The sequence below is a fragment of the Bidens hawaiensis genome, unplaced genomic scaffold, assembly GCF_021521415.1.
Source record: "Bidens hawaiensis isolate Kalapana, Puna unplaced genomic scaffold, B.hawaiensis_p1.1 tig00000864_1, whole genome shotgun sequence".
Lineage (NCBI taxonomy): Eukaryota > Viridiplantae > Streptophyta > Magnoliopsida > Asterales > Asteraceae > Bidens > Bidens hawaiensis.
Window position 1 is genome coordinate 3,769,714 of NW_027491050.1, and position 20,279 is coordinate 3,789,992.

The following is a 20,279-nucleotide window of genomic DNA, read 5'->3' on the forward strand; positions in this document are numbered from 1 at the left end:
TGATAATTCTAGCCCTATACAATCATATCTAATACAACTGAGACCCTAGCAATAGATATTACGTCCGAACAGACTCCCCCTTGCATGTTGCTAGTTCTTCGATCTTCCCTCTTCAGTCTTTCTTCTTAAACGTCTTTTCTCTATACTCCCTCCTCATATCTTCCCATGAACGTTTAGATGAGGTGTTCTGATTAGTTGGAATTGATACTCCAACGCCTTTGTATTGAAATCTTTTCAGTGTTGCAACCCTTATCTTCTCCTTTATCTCCTTCTCTCTTTCCTTCTCCTTCTTTGCTTCCTCTTCACCAAACTCAAACCATTTCCTCTTCCAGAGTGAATCTTATACTTATAACAAATCTTAATCACCTTCTGGTATTGCATAGCAGAAGCATGATGTTTATCACATGATATTTGAATCTTGCACTTATGCAGCGTCTCTATATCCTTCTCAGAACAGTTCATTTACCACATCGGATCCATCACATCTATCACATCCCACACTCCATCTCTGTTTAAAATTATCTGAGCTTCACCACGGTTTTCATCATAGTACCACCATAGAAAATAAACATGAAAGTCTTGCTCTATCGGGTACATGGGAATCACTTTTAGAGTTTCTGGTTGCTTGTACCTCCTGGTCTTCACAAAATCATCCAGTTCAGGATCTTTCTTGACTTTAGACACATGAAGATATGGAGTTTGAGGAGTCCGTGTTCGAAATTTGCATTTCGCTTGACGTTTGATAAACTCCCAGATATCTTTCACCATTCCACGTTAAACAGTATAATTGTTCTTTCTCAACTATGTCTACCACGTCCATCCATGGTAACGATTTTAATTCACATAGGCTCTCAAAATATTCGACGCCATATGTCCTACAAACAGAAATCTTTCGAATCCTTTTAAGATAGGCTATACTCACAACTTTACCCAATTTCACCTCTTTGTCTTTCTTCTTATAATACTTGTCTGGATTCAAGTATATACGCTTCGGTTCAATTTTCTTCCTTTCAAACCATTCGTCCTTCTCTTGACTGTTTACCGCAGTTTCTTCAGTTGTATTGTGTTTAGCAGGTATAGGATTACCCTGATCATCAAATGCTTGACTAATCATTTCAATTTCTTCATCGAACTCTAGAAACACTTGATTAGTAACATTCACAAATGTTACCGGCTCCTTGTCCAATTCTTCCACAACAATGTGTTAATTCACCAACACATTCTCTTCAACTAATCCCATATCCTTCTCAAAATCAAACTCGAACTCTTCTTCAGCTATATTTATATACGAGCCATTATGCGTATTCTTCATTGATAACATCAAAGATTACAAGATATGACTTTGTAGTAACTTTCTCTCTCTACTCTCTCACTCTAACAATCACCAATAGTCTACACAATAATGCATCAGTCTCCTATTAAAAGGAAACAACATGAAAGATCCCAAGCCCGTATAAGTTATACGGCGCATATGTTATGTGCCACATAACATATGCGGTCTTGTGGACTTATGTGTTAAATCCAACTACTAAACATACAATTGATAATTCTAGCCCTATACAATCATATCTAATACATCTAAGACCCTAGCAATAGACATTATGTCCTAACAGACATCCACTTGGATGTTGCTAGGTCTTCGATCTTCCCTCTTCAGTCTTTCTTCTTAGACGTCTTTCTCTATATTCCTTCCTCATATCTTCCCATGAACGTTTAGATAAGGGGTTCTGATTAGTTGGAATTGATACTCCAACGCCGATGTATTGAAATCTTTTCTGTGCTGCAACCCTTATCTTCTCCTTTATCTCGTCCTCTCTTTCCTTCTCCTTCTTTGCTTCCTCTACACCAAACTCAAACCATTTGCTCTTCCAGAGTGAATCTTATACTTATAACAAATCTTAATCACCTTCTGGTATTGCATAGCAGACGCATGATGTTTATCACATGATACTTGAATCTTGCACTTATGCAGCGTCTCTATATTCTTTTCAGAACAGTTCATTAACCACATCGGATCCATCACATCTATCACATCCCACACTCCATCTCTGTTTAAAATTATCTGAGCTTCACCACGGTTTTCATCATAGTACCACCATTGAAAATAAACATGAAAGTCTTGCTCCATCGGGTACATGGGAATCACTTTTAGAGTTTCTGGTTGCTTGTATGTGACATTTGAGCCAAAACAAGATACACCTCAGTATGTATTTACCAATTAAGCAAATAAACGCTTTTTGCGTAACAAACGAACGATTAACAGAACGGGTCGGGTTATGACCCAGATATTCCGGGGGGGGGCGTCTATAAGTGATATACGTTTAATACAAGCTAAAATATTAGTAATATGGCCTTAGTTTGATAGCAAACAAGTTAAACGAAAACATGCTCGTTTAACTACCCGCTATAGATTTAAACGCGAAAGATAGTTACAAACCAAGCATGGTATCATCCGTTAGGCCGAAAAAGACTTACCAAACACTTATTTGAAATTTTTTAAGCGATCCGTAAAAATATTTTTGATTTTTACAAACATATAGTATGTTTTTATAATTTTACACAAAACTAGCCGAAAAACACTCGTTTTCGCGCTGTTTAACGCACCCGATAAGTTTTTATCGCTAAAAACCGAACCCAAACTAAATTTGGACTGGGCTTTTCGTATTTGGGCTTGAAAAATCAGAAACTTGGTCCAAAATGGGCCCAAAATGGGCCCTTGAAGTTCTGATCGGCCAAGCATACCCTACCCCCATTTTTTTTATAAAACTTGTTATGTAAGCTTGTTTATTCACTTCATTTGATAAAAACTGAAGTCTAAGCAGCTGCAAGTCAGTTTTTCCAGAAACTAAGGTAACAACTTAAATAAGCTAGTTTTACACTTGTTTAACATTGATTAATACCAAATAAACATAGTTTGATTGCCAAAAATCATTCCTAACCGTGTAAAAATCCTAAAAATGGTCCATAAACATGTTTTGATCATACACATGGTAAGGAACCTGGTTTGATAGTTTTTTAGGCCATAAACACGTGTTAAAGGGTTGAAATGACATTTTTACGGTTCAAAAGTTCGTTTTTATACCCTAGCTGAAACCCTAAGTTAATGGGCTGTTCTATTGATGAAACTTTCTTGGTTTGTGATATAGGACTTGTATCTAGCCTACATAGGAGCACAAGAGCTTCAAAAGTTGATTAGAAAGGCGGAAACGAACCAAAACCACTAAGGTAATGCCAAAACACTCGCTTGCGGGCTGTTTAGGTTAAGGTTGTGATGTGCATATTATTAGGCCTTGAAATTTTTCAGGGACATCAGGGACGATGTCATTGAGTCCCTGTTCAATTTTGGTAATTTTTTGACCATCCGAGAATATTTGGCGAATTTATTACAGAATTGGGACGTTTAATGGGGAAAAATAGTTAAAATGCTCCAAAAATTATGAAATTTTTCTGGGAACTCAGATTTGATGTATTTTGATCACATATGAATTTTTGGATTATTTGGAGAAGTTTAATGGTGTTTTGTGTATATGCGTTCGTGTGAATTTTTATACCCGAATTTGGGCCGAAGAGTATATCGCACAAGCTTTTTACATTCTGAAATTAATACAGGTTGTTTTGGGACATGATTTGAGTATTCAGCAATTTTTGTGGAATTTTTGGAAATTTTTTAGGGTAAACGGACGATTTTCAGGTGAAATATAGTTGATAAAATTAATTTTTATAAATTAATAAATCAGTAAATAATTCCAGAAATATTTTTATAAAAATCTACTTATTTTAATTGATAAGTGGCTAAATTTTCATAATTTAATGATTAACGTTTAATTAATTATGCTAATTTGAAGATTAAACAAATTTAGTTTTCATAAAAACCGGCAAGTTCGCGATTAACGAACCTGCGGGAATATCAAAACACCAAGAGTAATCAAAAATTATATTTTTGGACTAATTAAGTAAAAACGAACTTTTCTATGAGAAACCTGGACAATCTGGATAGATTGTGCGCGTTTCTTCTTAAATCAAACTGAATAAACGGAAATGGGCCTCGTGGCTAATCTGGGACCCTAGTATGTGATCCTTCTTTATAACTTAATCATTTTATTAACCAATACATTTACCCAAGCTTATTTTCCCATAACTGTTTTCTGAACGCGTAAACGAACAACTTGACCCAGCTGGAAAAACGGGAATCTGAGCCAAGTTCGATTTTAAGTATTAGACATTGAACAACATCACAACGTAAGCCTATTACCAATTTCTGGGCGTTCCAGCTATACCCAGATTAGTTATACAGCCCAGTTTAGTATTGGGATTATAATAATATTAAAATAATAATATTATTATAATATTGATTATAGGAAACCGTGATTGCCAGTTATACAAACCTCGAACCGACGTGCTATTGATTATCTACTAAACGGTGAGTTTCATGACCCCACTTCTAAACTGTTTTACAAACTTTTGAAGTGAAAAGCATGTTTGATTACATATACATACCTGAAACATGTATTGATGTGAATTATCTAAGTGCTAACACAAGAAAGTCCCCACGATCACAATGATTAACTTCGAGCCGGTGGCTTGTGAATAGTACTATTGGTTTGACAAACCCAAACGGAATCGGCCTGGTTGCCGTGTCACGTAGCGCCGTTTGCACATGACCATATTTATACAAACAGGCTATGTAGTGTTAGACATAGCTACCAGGGCATGTTGTGGGCGGAAGGGGTGCCATACTGGTTGATTGAGCGTGGGAAATGGATGCACGCAGCACATACAGTCAAGGCTTCACTGTAGCTTAGCATAATTACATCATTTACATACATACATACTTATTTCATGATTAAAAGTGTTAACATGTGAATGGTCATAACTGTTTTCTTGAAACTCGTGAAACTCACCAACTCTTGTAGTTGACCCATTTTAAACTGCTTTTCAGGTGTACCTAAATCGGAATGATTTGGTGATCTGTTACATTCCCAAGGTGTGTGGTTGATGCTTTGTGAATAGAAGCAAGGGTGTTAGTAGTAAGATCGTATAGTTAACGAACTAGTTTTGTTTGTATCGCCTAGACTGTAAAACGATGATAGAACAATGAATTGTAATATATTGTAAATTAATTTGTGGTGTTTCTTTATAAACAATGTGTTGATACCACAGGTATCTGTTACATTCCCGTTTTACGCTTCCGCGTTGTGCTAGTCGGGGTGTGACAGAAGTTGGTATCAGAGCCATTGGTTATAAAGGATTAGGTTATCCCTTAGGATACCTAAAATATAATCGTAGGCTCTATTAACTCTGGGAAATATTGAAATAATAAATTAATATTATACTGATGGATGCCAGGATGAACTTGTTGGGCAAGTGAGTTATTGTGGTCCGGAACATAATAACAGACTTGCTTGTACGAGGGAAATCAGGGAGAAGTCGCGGAACGTGTGGTTAGGTAAAAATGGCAACATATGTGTATAAAAGGTAACAGGTAAGTATATATATATGTAACACCCATACGTGCTTATTTGGAACAAAGTGTATGAATACGTGTACGTACGATACAGTTGATGACGGTAAATTTTATTACGAATATTATATTCATTTATATTTAGTATTAATTCTAATAATAATTAAAATTAAAATTTTAATAAAAGTAATATTATTTTCTAATATAATTAATATTAAATTTGGTGTAATTAATTAATCTTCTCGACAATAGTTAGCGCTAGCAATAGATATTATTCTTATAACTAACCTTTGTGCAGAATCATGTCAAGGAATAACGACTACGTACCGGAAGAAGAACAGGTAATCTCTGTTGAGGAGGATCCAGAGGAAGAATCAGAGGAGGATCCAGAGGAGGAGGATCAAGAGGAGGAATCAGAGGAGGATTCAGAGGAGGAGGACCCAGAAGAGGAATTGGAGGAGGAGGAGGAAGAGGTGGAAGAAGAAGTTATTTGTAGAGAGCTACCCAGAAATGTGCCTGATCTGTCCGGCTACAGATACGATAGTTATCCACCCAGGTCACCACGCAGGGATCAAAGCGAAGTTAACAGTCAGTATCGTTCACCTGCTAGAGTAGCCAGATCACCCACTCCACCTATTCACCTGTCGCCGACGACTTCAGCTACTGCGCGAGTCCGACAGACTGCTCGTATTAGGGTAACCCTGATTGACTCTACCTCGATTACATTTAGATCTACCCACTATCGGGGAGGACCTTCACGTCCTAGGGCGGATACTTCATTTTCCCGTTCGTTGAGTATACTTACTCCTCGCCCTGACCTCCCAAACGCAGGAAACAACTCTTGGATGGCTGTCCTGACTGACCGTGTGATAGACCACTCGATAGCCATAGCTAACATTAACCAGGAAAGGAGGGACATGACCCACTGCTTATCGATGTTACATCAGATAGTACTGAACTTGCAGCAGTCAGATGCCTACCACCGTTGGTGTTTGGATAGGGTGACAGTTCGACTGTGGAACTGTTACTGGATGATTACGGTGTTGTTTTTATGTTTGTGGTTAGTCTATCGTTTGTATGGATAGTTGCAAGATGTTACAGATATGTGTACGTGATCTTTTGATACTCCATGTATGTATAGAGTAGTATGTTATGTTAACATGGGGCACAATTTTGTACATTATTACAAGCACTGACCCTATAGGGTTAAGTCTAACAGTCACTTAGTGACAAATTTTGATATATACATGCAAGCACTGGCCTTTATCAGGCTAAGTCTATGTACCTTTTATTATCAATATACAGCACAATTTGTGAAATGTCAGTATGTTACCTGGTTTACCTGTACAACATTTATTGTGATTATTATTACACAGGGCTGTAGACTGGAATTAGTATTAATTGACTTATATGTGTTTATCATTATAGAATGGCCCCAAAGAAAGCAAATCCTATGACTGAGGCAGAAATAGCCGAGATGATTGCTTGGCAAATGCAGGCAGTAATCCCACTTATTGTAACACAGGTGACTGCCGGTGTAAACGCAAATATGCAAACAAACTAACAACCGGTTAATAATGCTCCCCCAACCAACACTGAAACAAACACAAATAATAACTCCCCACCTGATGCAAATAATGTCAACAACAATAATCCCCCACCGAACCCAAACAATAACAATAACAACCCTAATCCCCCTCAGAGAGAATATTCGATTAAAAATTTTATGGCCTGTAAACCGATCGAATTCAAAGGCACTGAAGGGCCAAACGGGCTGATTAAATAAATAGAGAAGACGGAATCTGTCCTCAATATCAGGAATTGTCCACCGGAAAATATTGTCAAGTATGTTGCTTCTACTTTTACGGATCATGCTTTGATGTGGTGGAACACTACAGTTCAGATAAAAGGGCAAGATACAATTAACCGCATGACTTGGGCTGAACTCAAAACATTAATGCTAGATCATTTCTGTCCAAAGAACGAAATACAAAGGTTAGAACACGAACTCTGGAGTCTGGAAATGAAAGGAGCGGATCATTTGGGATACACGAACCGCTTCAATGAATTGGCCCGCTTAGTACCATAGTTAGTAAAACCTGAAGACAAACGAATTGAACGTTATGTTTGGCGTTTAGCCCCAGAAGTGAGGAGTTTGGTGAACTCCGTGGGGCACACATCGTTTGAAAATGCTGTGACTCAAGCCGGCATTGCGACTTTTGACTTGGTAAGAAGCGGAGTGTTGAGAATGGCTGGAGAATCAGTGGGTATGAAACGAACCGACTACGGGATGAGACTACAAGGAGGACAATCAAGCAAACATGCACGTCCAACAATAAGAAATTATGCTATAACTGGTTCAGATACAAAACAAGACAGGTATAAGGGACCCTTGCCCAAGTGCGATAAATGTAATTACCATCATATGGGAGAATGCAGACTGCTGGTATGTCAGAAATGTGGTAGAACTGGGCATTATACCCCTAATTGCAGAGCAGGTGCAGAAATTGTGAGCCGACTAACCCAAACAACTCAACCTCGTCGTCCACCACCACCCAGACCTCAGCCAATCCGCCAACAACCTATCCAGCAGACTGCAGCCGCAACCACCTACCGTGCCTGCTATGAATGTGGCGTACAGAACATATTAGAAGAAACTGCCCCAAGTTGAATCAAAGCATGGTTGCTAGACCGAACCAAGCATCGACTTCAAGTGCCTAGAGGACGCGCGTTCGTTATCCGGTCTGGAGAAGCACGACAAGACCCGAACGTAGTAACAGGCACATTTGTTGTTTCTGATCAATATGCTTCTGTATTATTTGACACGGGTGCCGATAGAAGCTTTGTTTCCACAAGTTTTGTATCCCTGGGTAATATACCAGTTAGTGAACTAACAAATCCCTATACTATAGAACTCGCTAACGGTAACTCTATAACTGTCAACCAAATAATCCAAAACTGTTCCATTATTCTTAATGACCACCCATTTCTTATTGACCTACTCCCGGTAGAGTTAGGAAGTTTTGATGTTATAGTCGGCATGGACTGGTTAACCAAGAATAAGGCAGAGATTGTGTGTAACGACAAGACAGTTAAAATTCTTTTTCGAAAGGTGAGATGATTGTGGTACAAGGAGAGAAGTCTGGTTCGATATGTTTACGCCAAGGTTGTATGGCATTCTTGGCAAGGTTGTATGGCATTCTTGGCAAACGTGACTATAAAGAACCCTAATGAGAAATGCATAGAAGAGATTCCCATTGTACGTGAATACCCCGATGTCTTTCCCGATGATCTACCTGGATTACCACCGAACCGACAGGTTGAATTCCGCATAGACTTAATTCCAGGATCAGCCCCCATTGCTAAGGCACCTTACCGGCTGGCACCCTCTGAAATGCAAGAATTATCCAACCAGTTTACAGGAATTGTTAGATAAGGGTTTCATACGTCCTAGTTATTCTCCTTGGGGAGCACCGGTATTGTTTGTAAAGAAAAAGATGGAAGTTTTAAATGTGCATTAATTACAGGGAATTAAACAAAGTTACCATAAAAAACCGATACCCTCTTCCACGAATAGACGATTTATTTGACCAACTCCAAGGGGCAAACTATTTCTTGAAAATGGACCTTCGATCCGGTTACCACCAAGTTAAAATTCAAGAGGAAGATGTGTCTAAAAAGGTGTTTCGAACTCGTTATCACTTGATTAGTAACATTCACATATGTTACCGGCTCCTTGTCCAATTCTTCCTCAACAATGTGTTTATTCACCAACACATTCTCTCCAACTAATCCCATATCCTTCTCAAAATCAAACCAGAACTCTTCTTCAGCAATATTTATATACGAGCCATTAAGCATATTCTTCATTGATAACTTCAAACATTACAAGATATGACTTTGTAGTAACTTTCTCTCTCTACTCTCTCACTCTAACAATCACCAAAAGTCTACATAATAATGCATAAGTCCCCTATTTATAGGAAACAACATGAAAGACCCCAAGCCCGTATAAATTATACGGCGCATATGTTATGCGCCAGATAACATATGCGGTCTTGTGGACATATGCGTTAAATCCAAATACTAAACATACATTTAATAATTCTAGCCCTATACAATCATATCTAATACATCTAAGACCTTAGCAATAGAAATTATGTCCTAACAGACTCCCCCTTGGATGTTGCTAGGTCTTCGATCTTCCCTCTTCAGTCTTTCTTCTTAGACGTCTTTTCTCTATACTCCCTCCTCATATCTTCCCAAGAACGTTTAGATGAGGTGTTCTGATTAGTTTGAATTGATACTCCAAAGCCTTTGTATTGAAATCTTTTCAGTGCTGCAACCCTTATCTTCTCCTTTATCTCCTCCTCTCTTTCCTTCTCCTTCTTTGCTTCCTCTTCACCAAACTCAAACCATTTTCTCTTCCAGACTTCTCTAGAGTGAATCTTATACTTATAAAAAATCTTAATCACCTTCTGGTATTGCATAGCAGAAGCATGATTTTTTTCACGTGATATTTAAATCTTGCACTTATGCAGCGTCTCTATATCCTTCTCAGAACAGTTCATTAACCAGATCGGATCCATCACATCTATCACATCCCACACTCTATCTTTGTTTAACAGTATCTGAGCTTCACTACGGTTTTCATCATAGTACCACCACAGAAAACAAACATGGAAGTCTTGCTCCATCGGGTACATGGGAATCACTTTTAGAGTTTCTGGTTGCTTGTACCTCCAGGTCTTCACAAAATCTTCCTTTTCTCTATACTCCCTCCTCATATCTTCCCAAGAACGCCTTTGTATTGAAATATTTTAGTGCTGCAATCCTTATCTTTTCCTTTATCTTCTCCTCTCTTTCCTTCTCCTTATTTGCTTCCTCTTCATCAAACTCAAACCATTTGCTCTTCCAGAATTATCCGGAGTGAATCTTGTACTTGTAACAAATCTTAATCACCTTCTTGTATTGCATAGCAGACGCATGATATTTATCACTTGATACTTTGATTTTGCACTTATGCAGCGTCTCTATATCCTTCTCAGAACAGTTCACTAACCACATCGGATCCATCACATCTATCACGTCCCACACTCCATCTCTATTTAACACTATTTGAGCTTTACCATGGTTTTCATCATAGTACCACCACCGAAAATAAACAAGAAAGTCTTGTTCCATCGGGTACATGGGAATCAGTTTTAGAGTTTCTGGTTGCTTGTACCTCCAGGTCTTCACAAAATCTTCCGTTTCAGGATCTTTCTTGACTTTAGACACATGAAGATATGGAGTTTGAGGAGTCCAACTTCGAAATCTGCATTTCGATTGACGTTTGATAAACTCCAAGATATCTTTCACCATTCCACGTTTAGGACAGTATAATAGTTCTTTCTCAACTATGTCTACCACATCTATCCACGGTAATGATTTTGATTCGCATAGGCTTTCAAAATATTGTACACCATATGTCTTACGAACAACAATCTTTCGAATCCTCTTAAGATATGCTATACTCAAAACTTTACCAAATTTCACCTCTTTATCTTTCTTCTTATAATACATGACTGGATTCAAGTATATACGCTTCGGTTCAATTTTCTTCCTTTCAAACCATTCCTCTTGCTCTTGACTATTTACCTCAGCTTTTTTAGTTGTATTGTCTTTAGCAGGTATAGGATTACCCTGATCATCAAATTCTTGACTAATCATTTCAATTTCTTCATCGAACTTTGGAAACACTTGATTAGTAACATTCACATCATGATCATCAAGAGATTGAGAATCATCATAATCCAATAACTCTTCATCTTCTTTTTCCTCTTCTGGCTCTTTAGGTCTAACAGGTTCTATAACTACTGGTTCAATCACAACCTGTTCTATCACTGGTTCAGCAATAATTTGTTCAATCACTTGCTTTGGTTCATGTACAAACCCTGATGATGATCCACCAATCTCTGGAATTTCAAAATGAACTGTTGGTTCATCAATTTTCCCTTTACCCTTAGCTTCCATCCGGTCTTGATCATATTGTACTTTGAAATTTCTTTCTTCAGACAAAGCTTCACCACCATATACTCTGGTGAACACTTTATCTTCTGACTTTCCAAGTTCTTCAACCAAATTAATCCCCAACTTTTCTTCCAATATTGTGAAATATCTCATATGAAGATTCAATAAATTTGCCTGTTGATTTCTCCTCAACTGACCATCTTCAATAATTTTCTTCGGTTCAGCATTTTCATTCCTCAACCTTTCATTCTCCATTACCAAACTGTCAATCCCTATTCCTTGCTCAGTAACAGTAGCCTTTAATGAATCACGATCACGAAAAGTAGGAAAATCACCCAAACAACTTGCATCCAGGGATGGTAAGCTGAAATCCGGAACTTTACTAGAAGGTTTTGGTGAAACATGTGGAACTTGTACTTGAGAAGATGGTTCCATCACTGGAGTCTTCAATACATTATCATCTGTGCCTAAGTCCACAAATGGTTCTTCCACTTAAATTCTGAATTGATTTGAGTAACAATAATCTCAGGTTCTTCACTATCAGGCTCATCAATCAAATTTAACTTTGGTGAAGTAGCTCTCTTTGGTTTTTTCTTGATACGAACCTTCGTCGGTTTAACTGGCTTCTCAACAGCAACCTTTGGAACATAAGTCTCATCACGTTCATCAGTAGACTAATGTTTCTTCAAACTCTCAGCACTCTTTTCAAATTTAGCCCTGGGATTGGCTAACCTCATCATCCCACCCTCAGAGTCAGACTCAGTTTCCTCTGTGTCCTTTCCAGATGTAGCTGAATATACTTCTTCGTCTATAACCGGTGTGACAATCTCCTTTTACACTTTTTGTTTCTTTTTCTTTGGAGCAACTGATTCACCTTCTGACTCAAATTCAATCTTTATGAATCTCTTACCAACTGGTTTAAATTCCAACATCAATCTTTCTTCATCACCTCGATCAGAATCACTATCATCATGTCTCCATTTGTTATCAGTAGGAGCTACATAATTAGTTTTCTTCAAATGTCCAAATAAACCTCTAATCTCCGGAATATTAGATTCTTTGACATTCTTATAAGAAGCTAGCTTGGCCAGATTGTTACCAGTGACATGATCAAGAAAAATCTTAGGCCCTTCCTTCTTTACATCAGGAAATTCATCTTCAACAAACATCTGCACAAATCTTGGATATTGTAACCATTTATCATGAACGAAATTCATCTTCATGTTGTCTAGGATCATCCGAGAAAAACTGTAATTCAGATTCAGACACAGAGCTACCATGGTACTTAGTTGGTAATCAAGGATATCATCATAACCACTCTTCCGATGTCCCAAGTAATGAACAACCACATGAACTAAGTACTTGTATGGTCGAGACAATATGGTCCTCTTGAATGCTAACTTGTTCAACGAATCTCTATACCCCATCCTGAGCAAACAACCTTTCACCATTTTCTCATCTAGATTACCAGGATCAGACGATTCGTCCTCGAACTTCAATACTTTTCTGATCAAATCTTCATTGGCCACAATCTTCTTTCCTTGAACAGTAGCCTGAATATCTGTACCAAACACTTTAGCCGTACTCCAGAACTCAGTTACAATGCTCTCGTACGGATCAACCAAGTGTGTAATAGCCTTGTAAATTCTTGATCTTTTTAGAAATGGCATGATCACTTTGAATTTTGCAGCTTTAGGATCCTCTTCGTTCAAGTAAGCATAATGTATACGTCTGGCTCAGCGTATATGTATATATATGTGTGATTAGGGTATATGTCTAACATATATGTCCTATTTAGCGTATATGTTTGGATTTTTGACTTTGATCAACGCATAACTTATACTCCGCATATGTCAAGACATATACGGCGCATATGTCCATGTTTTGACCAAACAGATCTGCAAAGAATTTTTATAATCACAATCACTCAACAAGATTCATTAAACTACATTAATCACATTTACGTCTTCAATTTGGAGGTTTATCAACGTTTACCTAGCACAAATATAGAATATATCAAATGATATGCCTGGCGTTTCAAATCTAAACAATATTAACCTATTATAATCAAATTAAGTGTTATTACTACATTCGTAATGTCAATCCAAGAAGAATTGAACATAAATCTGTAACGCATCATGAGCTAATAAGATCCAATTGACTTATACGCTACCATAATACTGTTCATCAACAGATCTGAAAAACAAAGTCTCACCTTCAAGATCTGAAATGGTGTGTAAATCACCAGTACAGATATATCAGATCAATGTATCAACCATATTTTGATTGCAAAGTGAAACAAATATTAGAGAGAAATCAGGAAAACTCAAGCGCATATGTGACTTATACGCCGTGTAACTCTCTTATATATGCCCAGACATATGTGGCGTATAAGTGTAAGACTTATACGGCGCATAACTTATGCGGCATATAAGTATCATACTTATACGTTGCATTAGTATGCAAGATCAAACTTAGAATTCATACCAATGTAATGTCACAAGTACAACTTAATGTCCTTGTACATTAGAAGAATAACTTAAATAAGGCTCAGCTTTTGAAAAAATTTCTATTTTACACAAGTCCAAATTAATGACCTTGTCTAAAACAGATACACATTTTGATCTTTTTGATTTTGAATTGAAGAAACTTAACAAGATTTGTTGATTCATGAAAATACCCAGAGATATAGTTCACCCACTCATCAAGAGTCGAAAACTAACTCAGAAAAGAAAATCTTTTTAGTTTTTCAAAAGAAATAAATAGCAAATGAAATTCAACAAATATTTAGAAACTTTTTGTGAGTTTGAGCAGGGAATCATATTGACCAAACTGTCCTTCTATCACAGTTTTATTTTTAGCGTTTATTATGACTGGTGTTAAGTAAGTCATTGGTACTGTTGTCCATCTAAACCTTTCAAAACAAATGATTCAGGAATTTCTATGATACTATTAATTTGGTTCAATTAAGCACAAGATTTTCGGATTTATCATTTCTAATCTTGATTCAGGCATAAATTGATTTTTTACATTGTCACCCTAACTTGACTTAAACCTTAGAATCAGAAGATAAAAATACTTTTATTTTAAGCATATCAGCAAATAATCCCCACTACAAGACATACCCCCGTTATCAAGCAATACCCTAAGATCCTTTCTCATGGATGAGTATGCACGATTTCATCTGTCGGCTTGCAAACGTTGTGTCCGTTGTGGTCCGTTTCTTAATGGTAATAAGACGCGAGCAAGGGGACAACGTGTATCTAACAGCGGGTTTTGATCAAGTCAGTAATGAATTTAGTACATAAGTACTTGTGCGATCAAGTTTAATGACTTATAAAGCAGCATAATCTGCGGGTTTGCTTTTTAAAGCTTTGTTTAAATATTCTTGGAAATGAATACCCAGATGATAAAGCGCATAAAGACCCTATGGATCCAAGAACCTTAAAGCATCCCATCAATACAAGATTTAAAGCCATAAAACCATACATTGTTGAAGCGTTAATCACTTACTGATAGCTATGTTTTAACAAATTTAACCAATCATTCTGATTAAAAGGCTTGAGTATGACTAGCTATTTACATTTCTGCCATCATTATCAAGACTTTTGCTAGAAACTAACACCCCATCAATTTGGCAATTTAGATTTATATCACTTACAATCCCTTACTTGTTTGTTTTAAAGGCCTACCAATGCACCAATACAATTAAACCACACAGCCTTTTATGCCTACTTTTTACTGGATTTGAAACATGATGATCAATGTACTATCATCTTCCCTTTTTGCTTCAAAAACTCATTTTCTGAGGAGCAACATTTTTTAATGTTTTTGTCATTTTTGAATTTTTACTATTTTTGGCTTTTTATAATTTTTCGCTGTTTTTGGTTTTTTCATGAAATTTTCTACCCCTAAAATCAAAAACTGGATGAGAAATTATGTACAAAACAAAATTTGACTCTGATGTTCAGGATCACAAGGTATCCAACACACCTGTAATCTCGGTAACCCCCTTTTCAACACCGCCCAAAACTTTTAAACCATTAAGTTTTAATAAGTATTGAAATCTTGACTTATCAAAAGCTTTAGTGAAAAGATCTGCTTTTTGTTCATCGGTGTGAATTTTGTCTACAATAATCAACTTCTTTTCGTAGCAATCACGAATGAAGTGATACCGTATTTCAATATGCTTAATTTTAGAGTGGTTTACCGGATTCTTAGTAATGGAAATAGCTACATTATTATCTACGAAGATAGGGGTAGTAAGAAAATTCAAACCGTAGTCCCGCATCTGTTGTTGTATCCAAAGATCCTGAGAGCAGCAACTGGAAGCAGCTACATATTCAGCTTCACAAGTAGACAACAAAACCGTCATTTGTTTTTTGCATTGCCAGTTTACAAGAAGCTTGTCAAAGAACTGACACCCTGCCATTGTAGATTTGGCATTCAACTTACAGCTTCCATAATCTGAATCAAAATATGCCTTCAACACAAACTCATCGTCTTTAGGATACCAGAGACCGACCCCTGGACATCCCTTGAGATAACGTAGAATTCTTTTGACGATCATGAGATGTGAGACCCTTGGATTCGATTGATATTGGGAGCACAAACACGTAGCATACATGATGTCTGGCCGAGAAGCAGTAAGATACATTAATGAGCCTATCATGAATCGGTATAAAGTTTGGTCAATCTTCTCCCCGTTGGGATCAGGACCGATACCATGATTCAATGGTAGAGGAGTACTGATAGCCGATGCATCAGTCATGTTGAACTTCGCCAATACGTCATTGACATACATGGTCTGATGGATGAAGATACCATTTGACAACTGTTCTACTTGAAGTCCAAGAAAAAATTTCATCTCCCCCATTGCACTCATTTCGAATATCTTCTTCATTACTTCTTCAAACTGCTTGCACAGAACATCGTTTGTCGACCCAAAGATGATATCATCGACATATATATGCACGATCAGTCAATGTCCATCAACAAATTTATTGAAGAGTGTACAGTAGATGGTTCCTCTGATAAACCCGTTGTCCAAAAGATGTTGGGACAATGTCTCATACCAGGCTCTCGGGGCCTGATGGAGACCGTAAAGGGCTTTATCAAGTAGATACACTTTGTCTTTGTTGAACAGATAGACAAACCCCGGTGGTTGTCCCACATAGACTTCTTCACTAATTTTTCCGTTAAGAAATGCAGACTTGACATCCAACTGGTAAACATTGAAACCTTTCCAAGAAGCAAAAGCTACAAAGATCCAAATTGCCTCTAGCCTTGCGACTAGTGCATACACTTCGTTGTAGTCGATACCTTCCCTCCGGTTAAAACCCAATATAACAAGTCTTGCTTTGTTTCTAACAATGATTCCAATCTAATCTCGTTTACACTTAAACACCTATTTGGTGTTAATCTGCTTCTTATCCTCAGGCAATCAACCAATTTCCAGACCCCAAGTTTCTCAAATTGCAATAGTTCCTCTTGAATAGCATTGACCCAGCTTTCCTCAGTCAGGGCTTCCTTGTACGTTTTAGGTTCGATCTGCGAAATAAAACTCTTGCGTGAGAATTGATTTAGTAAAGGAGATATCTTTGAGTAGAAACACCGGAGATTTTGATTGATTTGACATCTCGTTTGAACTCTAGCATTCAAATCTCCTATGATGTTAACCTCAGAATAATAGGATAAAGTTCTTGGCACCACTTCTGTAGGAACTGACACTTCATATTGAAGATTATTCACATTCTCTTCAGTAGAAATAGATGGATAAATAGCTTCGATAATCTCCTCATTAGATTCACTATTATCATAAAAAACAGGAGTAGTCTCTGGCATGTCATCAGATTGAACATGATCTGGTACATCTCGAGGAACGGACATAGGAACTTCAGGTGTTGGTACACAATCTTCTGATAATTGTTGATTATATAACATTGTCAAAGTTTCATCATAAAGAATTTCCTCAGGGAGTTTGAAACTCTCTCACAGGCTTTCGTAATCAAATAGCCTAGAAGTCACTGGACGTTGAACAGTAGGAGTATATCTTTGACAATCAACATTTTGGACTTGAACAATTTTGTGGAGGCTAGGAATGTATACACGTCTCAGTGGACTAGCATACCCCCACAAAGAATCCTTCAACAGCTTTGGGACCAAACTTCCCACTTGGTTCAAGAATAGTGCATGTTGATCCAAACGGTTCAAGCCGCTTCAAATTAGGTTTTCGACGATTAAGTAGCTCGAAACACGTCTTGCCAAGTTTGAGAGCTGCATTCTCATTAATGTGTCTGTTAATGGCAATTTGTTTATCTTCCACAGTATATTTTAACATTGAAATTGTCTTTCTATTTTGTTGAATACTTTCCCACAAATTCTTTTCACATTTTCGCAATTTAATATAAGCTTCATTAACCCTATTAAGATCTAACAAAGCTTGATCATAATGTTTTTTTCAACTCTTTAATTTCAAGAGTTTTGAAGTCACACTAGTTACGTGGTAATTCGCACTTTTCACATACATTTGAGTTTAGAGTTACCTGATTGCCATGAGTGCCTGTTCTGTTGGAGAACATTTCTTCATTTGAAATTTTAGAATCTTCATCTGTAACCAAACCTTCAACAAACTCCTCTTTTAACTCAACTGATTCCTCCTTATCTTCTGATCTTTTGATTTCTGAAATCACCTCATCTTCTTCATTTCCAAAGTCAATCTTTCCATGAGGTACTTCTTCACCATTAAACCAACCTGCAAAACATTCTATGATATCAGGTGGAAATAATGAAATCAAATAGTTAGAAGGAACCTCATGAATTTTATCATATGTTTGTGGAAGTTCGTCATTTGAAGTCTTCTTATCATCCACTTGATCAACCTTTTCACATTCCTCATTCTTATCCATACTCTTTTCCTTTTCAACACAATCATTCACTTTGTCCTCAACCACTTTAATTACAGTATCAACATTATCAATAACCTTCTCATCCACCATTTCTGCTACATTTGCTTGAAACACCAAGTTCCAATCGAAACCCTCGTCCATCTGAGCTGTAGTAGCTTTTTGTTGTGAGTTTGATGCTTCTGTCGGTTTCTTGCCTTTTGATGATTCTGCCTCAGTTCGATGATAAATTGCCTGTTTGTAGTAATCCCTACCAAAAGGATTTGCTGTATTTTCATCCACATTTCTGCTTATACACTCCCTCTTGAAGTGTCCTTTTTCTTTGCACCTAAAGCATCTCACCTTAGATTTATCAAAACCCAACTTCGATGTTGATCCATCTAGCACATTTCTTCCTGTTATCTCCTTGAACCAGCCCTTCTAATCACACTTGCCATGCACCACTGTATATCTATCATTTCCATTTCTTCTGGATCAATCTGGTTGTAGTCTTCTTTTGTCATATTATAATTTCAACGACCTGCAACTAGACACTCGTATGATTCTAAAACTGATTCAAGGAATGCTATATGTTCCTTTACAGTGTTAGTGGTCAAGTTTCCTGTATTCTTCATATTTACAGCAATGTTGCACTGTACAATATCAGGATCTTGTGTGATAGATGCTTGAGAAACTGAAATCGTTCTTGGAATCGTTCCAGAATTATACTACTATAATGTGGAGTAGCAGTAACATTGGAAACACAAGTTTGTCTAGTTGGCTCAGCATAAAAAGCTGTGGGAATCTTAGTACTTGAAGAAGTAGCAGATTGTGAACATTTGAAATACAATCCAACATCTTGTGAAATTGCTGTTGATTTCATCTTCTGTTTTTTTTCTAAGCTCTAATTCGTGTGCCTCAAGCTTTTCAATAAATCTAGCAAGGTTTAATCGGGCATATGCAACAGGATTTGACTGTTGGATCATTATGAAAGTGCCCCATTTTTTAGGAAGTGCATCAGCCAGCTTATCAATGTACTCATAATCATGCTTGTCAATGCCTAATCTTTTCATTTCATTCACCAAGTGGCAATATCTCTCAACCAATTGCGCAAAAGTTTCCCCCTTAACTTGAGTAAAGATATCAAACTCTTTCTTCAGCAGTGCCATCTTTCTTTTCCTCATATCTAGATTTCCTGTATCCTTGTTTAGTAGAGCTTGCCAAATTGAGTGGCACGAGCCATTGTGTTGTAGTAACTGAAAATTTTCAGCTTTAATGGCTTGTTGAAACAAATTCAACATCTTCTTTTCTCTTAAGAACTTATTTCTATCACCTTCAGCAATTTGTGACAACCTGTAATTGCTCCCATTCTCATTCTTTGGAATAATGTATTCTTCCTCAACAACCGTCCCCGTCTCGTAGTTTAAAGCTTGTATGTACGTTTCAAACTTGTCAGCCCAAGACGGATAATCTTCCATACGAAGAAGCTTAGGTGGCTTGTTTGATGTTCCCATTTCGTTCTCGAGATTAATGTTATGAACCAATGCAGAAGGTTGTGACACAAACGCACTAAAGTTTTCCATTTTGGTCAAAGAGGGTCAACGTATAAATTCTGCTCTTGATCAACAGATATATATGAAGGTCAACATATATGTTTGTTAACAGATATGTATAGGTCAACGTATATGTATACACACGTATATGTTTTTCACCTTATAACATATACGACGTATATGCCATACGCCGGATATGTTAGACGTGAATAACATATGCGTTGATATGACATATCCGCTAAAACACATCTTTTTGGAATTTTGGCAATATGGAGGTTCAAATGATGTAGGACTTGAGTGTAAACTTGAAGGATTTGTCACGGATAGGTAAGGAATGTCTTGTGAAAAATTGAAGGACTTTTGACGGTT

At 37.2% G+C, this 20,279-nt stretch overlaps 1 protein-coding gene across 1 annotated transcript; it reads right to left on the reverse strand.

Annotated features, from left to right (window-relative positions):
• Nucleotides 1–19,163: 19,163 nt before the first annotated feature.
• LOC143543421 (uncharacterized) lies at nucleotides 19,164–19,940 on the reverse strand. The gene has a single exon (XM_077035751.1). The coding sequence runs from the start codon at nucleotides 19,938–19,940 to the stop codon at nucleotides 19,164–19,166; it is 777 nt and encodes a 258-aa protein (XP_076891866.1).
• Nucleotides 19,941–20,279: the final 339 nt, after the last annotated feature.

Coding starts and splice junctions, on each gene's coding strand:
- LOC143543421 (XM_077035751.1), bottom strand. CDS start 19,940: ATGGAAAACTTTAGTGCGTTTGTGTCACAACCTTCTGCATTGGTTCAT.